Source organism: Sminthopsis crassicaudata, chromosome 5 (assembly GCF_048593235.1).
Source record: "Sminthopsis crassicaudata isolate SCR6 chromosome 5, ASM4859323v1, whole genome shotgun sequence".
NCBI lineage: Eukaryota > Metazoa > Chordata > Mammalia > Dasyuromorphia > Dasyuridae > Sminthopsis > Sminthopsis crassicaudata.
The window spans coordinates 156692801-156705455 of record NC_133621.1 but is presented as its reverse complement, the minus strand read 5'-3'; the positions used below and the strand labels follow the sequence as shown (position 1 = coordinate 156705455).

Below are 12655 nucleotides of genomic sequence, written 5' to 3'. Positions count from 1 at the left end.
ATATAGTTTTAACAGATATTTATAGTAATAGGAAAGGTATTATGTTAAATACATATCCTTGTATTTATGTTTATGAAAGAGATATAAGACAATATTTCAAAAATCCTTTGACCAACTTCATTAAAATATAATAAAACTAAAAAAAAGTTTGCCCAGGTCAAGGTCATTATAGTATAGCTATAGTATATGATTAGCACAGTTTATTTGTCAATATACCCTTTTGTTGTCTTCCTGAAAGAGAAAACATATGGAATTGTTAAGAAGTTATATGTACATTATAGTTGAAATGGTTTCAAAGATAAAACATTCCTTTTATTCTTATCTTCATTGTTTTTTAGCAGAGTAAACTCAATAGTTTTAGGTGAGGGGAAATGCATTTCTTTTCCTAGCAACAGAAAATGCACATAGCTTAAGTGAATTGTAGTTGTGCTTTCTCCCACCTCCAAAAAGAATTTCTAATTCAATGAGAAGACATAATGATACAGTAGATTGAGTGTTGGATTTGGCCTGAAATGACCAAGGTTCAAAATCCAACTTTGATGTTTCTTATCCATGTGAGCTTAGACAAATCATTTAAGCTTTCTATGCCTCAATTTCCTCATCTGAAAATGAAAAGTTTGGAACAGATGGCCTCTTTCTAACCTTCTGGCTCCAAACCTATGATCTGTTTTCCTTTTTGTTTGCATAATTGTCATTTCATTTATGTGCAAAGATAATGATTTAGATTATAATGAAAGAATCCTGAATTTTGCCTTTGAAAAGAATGAATAATGAAAATTGCATGTTAAAGACTTTTATCAATTCCTACTTGGTTGTCCCATTAATGAATATAACCTGAGAGGTATTGTCCTGTGTTCTATCCTTTATGGTGTATATGAGAAAAGTTCAAGTTTCTCAAATATCATATGTATGATCATATTGTCAAGAACACTAAAAAATGCCAAGTCTTTCAACATTCCCTACATGTGTGTATTATTTTTGGGAACAACAGAAAACTTATAATACCTTGGCAGGAAAAAGTTTTATATACATCATTTTTCATATATTCTATTTATTTTTGTCTGAATTCTTTCAAGATATTTAAAGAAAAGTCATATAAGCAGTAGAAAGTCTTAGAAATATGTTAATAATTAAGATAGAAGATTAAAAAATGAAGGTTCATAATTGATACATTTTGTTTTAGATATTGGAACAATACTAAAAGTTGTCAGCATTGCAAAGGAAAAATGGGATATGGAAGAGGTAGTTCTAGAGGAGTTGCAGGTATTCAAGGTAAGATCCAAATTCATAATACCTATAGATAATGTCATGTATTCGCTATTCTTACCCTCCCAACTAGAGGGTGACTCTGAAACCTCCAAAGAAAATCCATGGGAGGCAATTACAATTAATACTTAGAAAAGTACTGTTCTTTCTCTGTGATATTTCACTGAATCAGGAGCTTCTCAGAATGCCTCTCTTTACTGCATTCTTTGAGAAGATAGTCAAATACAAGAGGGTCATGTCAAATTAAAACCTATAATCTCTACAACTTTCCGGATGCTCTTCTAAATTATAAATTTTACTTTTTTGGTTTTCCTAATTAAAATGGTATCTCCTATAAGATAGTTTGTAAATTATTCACTCCTTTCTTCCCAGAAAATATTTACATATATATGAAATTTCTAATAATAAATGATATATGTGTGTTTATTCACAAATATATGTACACACATGTTGTTCTAAATCATGTCAGACTCTTTGTTCCCTCTGGACTATAGAACACAAGGCCCTTCTAGGCTTTACTCTTGTCTGTCTGTCTTACACACACATACAGATGGATGTGTGTACATATATTGCATGTCATGTGAAAACTAAGTTATAATAGCATTAATATATACTTCACTTATTTTTCAAAATACAACAAGTTGCCCTGTATCTTTAGGAATTTCATAATTTCAGTATTGTTGACCCTTACTCATTTAATGAAATTGAATCTTAAAAACCAATTTTAAATTGTGTCTGTGTTATTGTTAGTGCCACCTAAATTTTAATTTATTTTTTCTAATAAGAAAAGATTAAAAGGAGATTTATCTACTTTTCTTATACTGAGGGACTACATAAGAACAAATCTTTAGAAATATACTGTTCTTTTAAAATCTAAATTTGCTTGCTATTCTTCTTTGAACTCATATAGTACTTTTGGAGAATGTATTTTTTCCACATAAACCTATATTAAAAGAAAAGGCCAAACGCTCTTCTATGAAAGGCATAAATTAATTAACATGAGTTCTAAACAATCAATTTTATGTTTTGGTAGTAAAAGTGGTGAAAAAGCTAATGTCTTAGACTTGTTATCTTACTTCAATCAAAAAAACAAAACAAAATAAAAATCCTTAAGCAGTTCCTAAGAGGTCATAAATTTCAGTTATGACCATTTGCTAAAGGAGACCTATAGGAAATGAAATATAATAAAGTGGCCAAATTTGAAAAGCTTGGTAGGTAATAATAAGTAATTATGAGGATATTTCTTTATACAGCTTTAAGATATGTGAAGAACAGTTAAGGAAAGTAGATTTAGAGAAGAAAAATATTATTCAAGAAAGTGAATTTTAAAAATTTTTATAAAGCTAGATTTTTTTCTTATGTGATCATAGTAAAAGAATTTTACTTACAGGATTTTAAAAAATCATACTAATAGCAATATGTACATATATATGCATATATACATATATATATATGTGTGTGCATATATATATATATGTGTATATATATATACATGCATGCATCCATACATATGAAGGGCTGAAAAATCCCTGAAACATTTAACCAGTCAATACTTTTTCACGTTAATGGATTAATTGGACTTCGAAGTTTAATCTATTAATTGATAGATATTTGATATATTGATTAGCTATAAGTGGGTGGAAAAATAAATGTAAAATCTTCATCCATCCCTACCTTCTTTTTTCAGAATCCATCATCGATATTGAATATGGAGATATCTTTGAAACAAGTAAGTTCTATTTTTATTTTATTGAGAGTGAGAAGGTATTTTCTAAGCAAAGACTGAGTCTTTGAATTATTGAGATGCCTTTTCACATAGTAGGCAATAAATATCGGTTTAATTAAATGAGTGTAAAAATCAGTACAATTAAAAGTGATGAACAAGGTTCTCTTTTATCTAATTATGAACCATCATTTACCCCAAAGTTAATAAAAATTCCACATTTTACAAATATGAAAAAAAAAGAAAAGTTCCTCTCTTAGTTGCTCTTGAAATGGAAGCCTTGAAAAGTCTTCATGGTCCCACTAGCCTTTGTAAGGGTCAGTGACAATGATTTGACTCCACAGAGATTTTATGATCTTTGAAACCCAGTACTTACTGCTTACTTCTCTATACTGTTACTCTAGATACTCTAGAATGTAAATGAGGCCAAATGTTTTTTAATTATTCTTATTCTCATCTCTTAAATTATCATAACTCTACAGTCAGAGTCAGAATGATTCTGATGTATACTAGCTGGTCGAAAATAAATGAATCTAGTAATGTCACACATTGATTATTTCTCCACTTTCTTACTTTGAGATCATCTCAGAAGGGGAAAACTGTTCCCTCTCAATCAAGAAGATCATTACTCCAATTTGCCTATAAATGGCTAATTATGTATGGCAATTAAACATCATCCTCTTATGGTAGTTTAATAATGCAAATGTAATGGATATGCCATTACTAAAGCATTCTATGTTTATAAAGAATAAATTTTTTTAACTTTCACAATTCATAGAAGCCAAAGCAAGATTTTTTTTTTTTGCTCAGATTCCTCTACTTCCTTGGAGTTTTCCATTTTTATCTGATATTCTTCAGCCTTAGTCAAGAACTCTTGAAATCCTCTTATCACACAATACCTAAGAAATATCAATAGCTAATGAAATGATTTGTTAATTCCATGGGCAAAGTTTATAAAGGTCTTTGTGATCCTTTTACATAGAAGCAACCATGTAAGATCCTTCTCATCATCAGATTTGCCTGTGACATTTGCACTTGATATAACCTACCAATGTACATTTTCAACTATCAAGGAAGAATTTGACATCTTAATTCCTCCAGTCTAGCAGATGGTTTTTGACCTTCTTAAATTTCTGCCAATGTTACATTAGCTCTACAGAATGCTGTCCCTGTACTGCCATAGACATCTTGCCAACCATTAGGTCTGCCAGAGTTGAAAGTGATTGACTGTTTTTTTCACTCTTCCTTGTGTTTCTTCACAAGTATTTTATAATGGGCAGGAAGCCCTATGAACCAGAGCTATGTTTAGGCCAATGAGTGTGGTATTTGAAGAGGAAAAGGAAAATTCTTAAGAATGGCCTGAAAGATGCTTCTAATTCATTTGCTTTGCCTGATTTGCAGCAACAATTGTACATTGGTTCCCGAGATGGATTGGTTCAGCTCTCTCTGCACAGATGTGATACGTATGGGAAGGCCTGTGCAGACTGTTGCCTTGCCAGAGATCCCTACTGTGCTTGGGATGGAAATGCATGTTCTCGATATGCACCAACTTCCAAAAGGTAAGCGATTTAAAAGGTTCATTTAAACTCCCTGTTCATGAGGAGCACCTTCCAAAATTCCGGGCTTAGTTTCTTTGAAAGCAAATATAGGTAAAGTATAGCATACATTAGTAATTCATTTAAAATAGAAATCTATATCTACATAAACAGATCTATTTTCACATTATATATAAATATATATATTATATATAGGTGTGTGTATATACATATATATATATATATATATATATATATATATATATATATATATATATATATATATTACATATACACTCTTTTAGGTTTTTACTTTAAATGGGGTAGCAATTTTAATGTAGGGTACTTTAATGTAGTGACATGTAAATTTACCCTGCAACAAAATAGTTGATAGTTCTACTTTTTGTTTACTTTTTTTCACTATATAGCTAACAATGGAAATACTGTTTCTTTTGGCATATTTATTAATACATGCATTATGTGTATTCATAAAAATTTTATAAATATTGGCATCTTTACAAATAGTATATATATATATATATATATATATATATATATATATATATATATATATATATTTGTGCATGTACATGTAAATATACAGGTTTGTATTCATGAGATAACATAAAACAATAATCATTTACATTCCAAGACTAAATATTTAAAACTCTCTTTTGAACCTATAGATAATGTTATCAAATAACTTTTGATTTGTGTTATTGAATTTGTCTTTGAAAATTAATCAATTAATTAATTTATTTGTCTCTTTATTGACTATTCCAGAAACCCTCAATCTATTTAGAAAATCTATTTCTCTCTCTCCTTTTCTTCCTTCCTTCCTTTTTTCTTTACTTTTTTCATGGTTCTTTCCATCTTGACCAAGCTATAAAAAAGCAAGTTCCATTCATAGATCCAATCACTCCACTAATTAATTTGAAAAGTGTCAACGCTACCCTTTCCTACTTGGGGAAGTCTGCTCTTCTCTGAGCAACATGGAAGCACCCTTCCACACTCTTTGGCTTTCATCATATTGATGCTCAAGTCAGTGCAAATATCCTATACCTTCTTGAGCTCAAGAGATTGGCCAGAACCAGCCTCCTTAGTATCTTAGATTACAAGTGTATTGCCGGCACACTCAGGGAAAAAAAAAAAGTTAATTTTTTTGCTTAAGGAAAAAGCAGAGTCCAATTTAAAAGAAATCAATTTAGTTAATCTGTATAAATTTTTAAATGACCTGAAAGTCATGTGCAGGAGCTATTTTGTGGGTAAATTTTGTAGGAATTGATTATGATATTCAATCAATTATTGATTTATTTTTGCTGTACATTGAAGATTGGGATTACCATCATTTGTCCCTGTTTTCCTGGGTAGCAACAAATCAATAGTAACAGACGACAAAAGCAAAATCCTTAAGGGATGGTTAATAAACACCATTTAATCTTTGATCTTAAATGTGCAAATACAATGAGTCTGAGTAGTGATTTCAGTTAAGAGATGAAAATATTTATGTAAATAAAATTTGTTATGATTAATTGGGGAATATATGCACACAAGAATGCTCTTTAGCTGCTCAGTAATGAATGGGGAACTGATCTTACCTTACAAAAGGCAAGGTTCAGAAACATTCTTGACTTTATGCACTTTGACAAGTCCATGATGTTTTTCCCTCCCTAAAACTGTATTATTCCATTATGATTTTTTTATCTTCCCAACATCATGTTTATAATAAGCAAATGATGAAATGTTTGAATCTTGCCCAAGAATTATAATCCAATCAATGTCATTCTTTTGAAGGATACAGGATTTTGATGAAAATTGAATCATGGCAATTGAGAGAAATGATCTCAGGGCAGAGTTCTGAGTTTGGAATCAGGTAAACCTGGGTTTAAAATCTTGCCTCTGACACTGATGTCTGGGTGACCATATAAATTATTTAACACTTTTAAGCCTGAGTTTCCTCATCTTTTTATTTCACAGAACAGTTATAAAGTTCAAAAAAAATAAGCCACCTTGTTCTGAAGCAGTACATAAAAATTATTAATACTACTACTACTAGAGAAGGGAGGAATGTAAGTAAACATTTATGTAGACTTAATTATGTGCTAGATACCATCCTTAGCATAACAAAAAGTGTTTCATTTTGATTCTACCACAACCTCCAGAGATATGTATTATTATTATCCCCATTTTACTGTCAAGGAAACTGAGACAAATACAGGTTATATGGCTTATCCAGAGTCACCTAGCTATGTAAATGTCTCAGGCCAGATTTGATCTCAGGTGTCCTTGATTTAAGGTCCAGTACTGTATCCACTCTGTAACCTAGTTGCTTCTTACTACTAATACCCTAGCATTTTTATACAAGCTTGAAAAGTTCTTTGTATATATCATCTTATTTGATTCCCAAATGAAGTAGATACTTTTATTGCTCCCATTTTACAGATGAGGAACTTGAAGCTTAGAGAGATTAAATGATTTATTCAGCATTTATTAAATTTATTAAATATCTGATATGGGATTTGAACCCAGATTTTTCGTGATTCAAACACAATATTCTATCCAGTGTGCAAACTAGTAATTATTATTTTCATTACTAGTCTTCCTTTCTTTCCATCTGCCTGCTTTTCCTCCTTCTCCTCCTACTATTACTACTTCTACTACTGTTGTTGCTGCTGCTACTATAGTCTAAGAAAATTAAATAGCCAAAAGAAGTGAAAAAAATCTGCTTCCATTTGCTTAAAATATATTTAGATAGGTACTTATCCCCTCTCTTCATTTATTATCATATTAATATTATCAAAATATTAATTATCAAATCCAATTCAGAAGAAGAAATGAGATTATTGGGTATATTAATATAATGTTCAGTCAAAACTAATGCTCTCAAAGAATCCCTTTTGTTCAGAGCTTATCTTAAACACACAATTCCATGAGAATTCAGGGAGACAGATTTGTTTTCTTGTAACTGTTTTATAATATAGTTACCTTTATATTCAAAACTGACATAAACTAGGTAGCCAAAGAAAAGGGCAAGGAAGCATGTGAAAATGATATGGAACACTATTTTGTATTTGTTTGTATTTAAAAATGAAAGCACTCTTTTTCTGAGATGAATGTCTATCTCTGTTCAAGTTTTAACAGGTGGCAGCAGCCCTGCTTTACATTTCTATCTCTTCCACATCAGACATGGTTGTGTTCTAGTCCAATTAGCTATTGCTGACTTTTAAAAAAATATTTTAATTCACTTTCCATAGGCGAGCTAGGCGACAAGATGTAAAATATGGAGACCCCATCACTCAGTGCTGGGACATAGAAGACAGTAAGTTTCTTATATTTATTCATTTTGTTCATTTATTCAGTTAAGTTTATTGTAGTTTTCTCTCTTTAAAAAGTAGACATGTTTTTTCTATTCATTTTTATTCTGAAGCATAGAATAAATACTGTGAAGTAATCTCTTTTACAGAAAGTATGTTCCTAAAAAAAAATACCACTTTTAACTTGTTGGGGGTCAAATCTTACATGAATTGCACTCATAGAGCTAAATACACAAAGATTTTAGATAAAGAGCTAAATTATCTTCTAAAATACAATGTATTTATAAGCATAACTTACTCTAAGAAAAAGAAATTCGAACCCGAGGACCTCCAGACCTCAGCCCAGCACAGGCCCTATCTCCGCCAGAGGCCCCAGCTCTTCCTAAGCATTATCCTTGAAAATGGGAGGTGCTGTCAGTGCCGGAGAAGACAATGATGAGCTAATAAATAACTTGAAAGAAGCACAATATACAGAGCTGGTAGAGCAAGCCTTCCGAGCTATTGACCGTTCAGACTACTATCTTGAAGAATTTAAAGATAATGCCTATAAAGATTTAGCCTAGAAACATGGCAATATTCATCTTTCTGCCCCATGCATATATTCAGAAGTGATGGAAGCTCTGGATCTACAACCTGGACTTTCATTCTTGAATCTGGGTAGTGGCATTGGTTATCTCAGTTCTATGGTTGGACTCATTTTAGGTCCTTTTGGTGTAAATCATGGGGTAGGACTTCATTTAGATATGATAGAGTATGCCAAGCAGAAACTGGACTTTTTCATCAGAACAAGTGATAACTTTGACAAGTTTGAATTCTGTGAACCTTCCTTTGTTACGGGCAACTGTCTGGAGATTTCTCCAGATTGTACTCAATATGATCGGGTTTATTGTGGTGCTGGAGTTCAAAAAGAACATGAAAATTACATGAAGAGTTTACTTAAAGTTGGGGGAATTCTTGTCATGCCATTAGAAGAAAAGCTGACTAAAATAACTCGAACAGGTCCTTCTGCTTGGGAAACCAAAAAGATTTTGGTTGTTTCTTTTGCTCCTCTGATCCAACCCAGTCATTCAGATTCAGGAAAGTCAAGACTTGTGCAATTGCCTCCATTGGCTGTTCGTAGCCTCCAAGATTTAGCTTGAATTGCAATCCAAGGAACTATTAAAAAGATAATTCATCAAGAAACAATGAGCAAAAGTGAAAATGGACTGAAAAATCCTCCCAGATTTAAGCGAAGGTGAGTTCGCCATTGTCGAATGGAAACTATTGTCTTCTTGGACAAAGAAGTCTTTGTCAGTCGTATTTCCAACCCTTCTGATGATAACAACAATTGTGAGGATGTGGAAGAAAAAAGGAGGGAAGAGGTGGAAAAGAATGTGCCTGAAATGAAGCCAGATCCTCCTGTAAAGTTTCTGAGAGAAAAAGTCTTGAGTCTACCCCTGCCTGATCCTTTGAAATATTACCTGCTTTATTACAGAGAAAAATAAGTCTTCTATTTATATTAAGAAAAAGATACATAAGGGGGGAAGTGGTGAGGGCCTGACAACATGTATATGACTAACTGTTAACATGGTCACCCCTGGCATAGATTGGCTGGAGAATGTGGCTGCTGTATACTTAAAACATCCTCATTTTTTCCTCCTAGTTTCCTGGTGGTGTGCTAATTTTCTTTTAATCTTATAGCAGGATTTCCTTTAAAAAAAAAAAAAGTGACCTGGTAAATGCAAACTGCCTAGAAACATATTTATTCCTTTGAGGGGAAAGAAAATCACCTCAAAAAGACTGTTGTCTTCCAGCCATGGTTTAAAATTAAATTCCATTTTTAAAGTTTCTAGGCAGTACCCTAAAGACTACTCTGCAACAGAGTTGCATAAAATAGTATATATTGTATAATTAAAATGAAAATTGCTGATTCAGATTATTTTGCTTCTTCCAAAACCCCCACCTAAAGCACAAATTTTACAAGTACACAAAATCACATCTGGGGGCAATACTCTAAATATCCAGGTTTGAATTCTGAATTTAAGTGGTATCTGCCTTTAATCACTGGCACTGAGTTTGACTCCTCATATGGTTTACTAGATTGGAAAATATTGTTAGAAGCCTGTTTAACTAGATTATAAATAAGTAAATAGATAACTTTTTGTGAGTTTGCAGATTGTAAATTTTCTAAAGAGATAGTGATGTTAATTAGAAAAAGCAAATCAGAAATACGTCAAAGTTCCCAACTTTGTTTATACATAGTGGGGATCATATGTAGGTGAAATCCTTTGTGGATTCTTGTCTGAACAGTTTACAATCTAAGTTCTAAAAACTTTGTCAAGTATAGTGTTAGAAATTCCTAAAAGGCTATTTTGAGAGATGTCTCAAATTCTTTATCTCTTAAGTTAACATGATTTATGTTTTTTAAGAATATGCAATACAGACCCTGATGGTTGACCTGAGAGTGGAAACTGATATCATTGTGAGGCAATTGACTATTCAATTCCTCAGAATGTATAGAAGATGAAAATCTCAGAACATAATTAGTGGCAATGTTGCCTGTAGACAATCCCTGCTTTCTTGACCTCAGTTTAGTATTTTTCTGTAACTAGATTAGAGTAATGAGATTTACCTTTTATAGTTCCAACAAAACTAGACTTTTTTAAAAAATAATTTTTCTTTAAAAATGGATCTTTAAAATTTTAGTTGTTAGATGAATTTAACTTGCAGTGAATTGTAAATTATACTTTTCCCAGATTATGAAGAGTGTAAAAGTAAAAGGGGGAAAGAGTTCTCAGTCTTTCTAAACTAGTGAAGAAAATGGTCTAATCTTCAAGATAATCTGACTGAAAAAACCTTTTAATTATCTTAAGACTACTTTTGAGATACAGTGGAATTAGATTGCTTGATCCAAAGTATATTTGTTCATTTTTGCTTCCTTTGATGTTATCTTTACGTGTCCCAAAAGGTATAACTATCCTAAGATACACACAGCAAATGCAAATTCTCAAAGTGTCTAAGATTTAAACACACAATTCACATCAATTGTGTCTTAAATATTATGTAGCTCTTTGAAATTTCAGGGTAAATTCAAGTGTCTCTGTGCTATCTAACTGATCTCTGTTGATGTAGCTAATTTTCTAAAGTTACTCAATAGATCTTTAGTCTCTGTACTAACAATTTTTTCACCACAAATTAAAATCTGTTTAGCTAAATAAAAAAAAAAAAGAAAAAGAAATTCCATGAATTACTTTGCAAAGTAAATAATCATTTAGTTATCACTTTTTATCGGATCTGTATTCTTTAAAATTGTTTTTCTTTATCAGCTTTTCCTATACTGTGCCAATTTGCACTTAAAAGATATGAAATTTTATTGTTAGACATAATTACATGTTCTCCAAACTAACAGAACTGAGCAGACTTTGAGAAATCAAAAGTATAGAAGAAACAAATCTTAGAAAAAAATCTTAATAACATAGCTTCAAAAGCCCTAAGAGGTCTTGACTCATCATTTAGTAGACATTTTTCAAACATGTATGATATGCACAATACTTCCAGCAGTGTTTTCAGTGCTTTTAGTTCCTACTTTCAAGGAGTAAGAATATTATCATAATTCAGTTCTAAACTCACATGTATACATATGCTTCTGACAAATACTTCAACTGTGTAAGACTATTTAGTCAGAGAGAAAAGTTAAAAATCCAAAAGATGTCACAAGATGAATATAATTCATGTACCAAATATTAAAATTTTTATATATAATTTCTGCTAGGTACTGAGTATATACAGACATGAAAATGATAAAATAGTTTCTATTTTGAAAGAGTTTATAATTTAATATTTTATGAGACATGTATATAGATAATTGTGTTTCTTGCTAAATATGATTAAATGAATAGAAAAAGATTCAGTGCAGTGGCATATGAATTTAGAAGAAGGAATGATAATTTCTAGCCAAGAGAATCAGATAATGCTTCATGAAAATTGTGGCATCTGAGTTTGATCCTTAAGAAAAAGAAGAACAGTTGTCCCTGTTATGTACAAAAAATGGGATCCAATGGAAAAGACTGTCTCAGGAAAGAAGCAATGATGAGTAGAGTGCAAAACAACAGATAAATCGAGAAGAATGAGGATTGAATGAAATGATTCAAATATCATTGGTAAATTTGGAGAGAACAATTACTGTAAAATGGTAGGGAGGGAAGCAGGACTGCAGTAGAATGAAAGGGTAACTTCTTGGTGAAGAAATAGAAACAGAATGAAGACAGCACTTTCTAGAAGGTAATACATGTGTAGGAGTCGGGACAAAACAATAACTTGAGGGAGAAATGCCATTCATAATTTATAATTGCAACTTAGTTTATCAAGAGTTCCCAAGAAACATTTTAAAATAAAAAATAGTGATTATATAGTTTCTTTAAAGGGAAATTATTTAAGCATTTTGCACAGCAAAATATTTTTTTCATATGTTAGAAACAAAAAAGTTCACTTGAAATTACTTTTAAATTAAATTAAGTATATTAATCTATAATTTATCCTAGTTTAATATTAAATGCAATTTTATACCATCATAAACTAGGAAGAAATCAGATATTCCATCTCTATATGTAAGATACAGATATAGTATGGAAAATGTAATTAAGAACAGAATTAAATTCTGGATTATCCTTAAATCAAAATGAGGGTATAAACTACAATACCTATTACATTAACTGAATTAACAAAGGGAATTCAGTCAAGCAATTGATCATTTCAGGCAAACAATTGGTCTTATAGAATTTTTCTCTTACAAAATTTTCCATTAATTTGAATGAGTTTATGAAATAAATTTGATTTAA

At 31.2% G+C, this 12655-nt stretch overlaps 1 protein-coding gene and 1 pseudogene across 3 annotated transcripts in view; both read left to right on the top strand.

The window, feature by feature from the left end:
• SEMA3D (semaphorin 3D) overlaps positions 1-12655 on the top strand; it is a 232191-nt gene that overhangs the window by 202321 nt on the left and 17215 nt on the right. For all 3 annotated transcript variants that reach the window (XM_074268536.1, XM_074268537.1, XM_074268538.1), the window contains 4 exons: positions 1184-1272; positions 2954-2995; positions 4391-4548; positions 7779-7843. In XM_074268536.1, coding sequence (XP_074124637.1) covers positions 1184-1272; positions 2954-2995; positions 4391-4548; positions 7779-7843 — 354 coding nt within the window. The remainder of the gene's footprint in view (positions 1-1183; positions 1273-2953; positions 2996-4390; positions 4549-7778; positions 7844-12655) is intronic.
• Positions 8182-9451, top strand: LOC141543395 (protein-L-isoaspartate O-methyltransferase domain-containing protein 2 pseudogene; annotated as a pseudogene).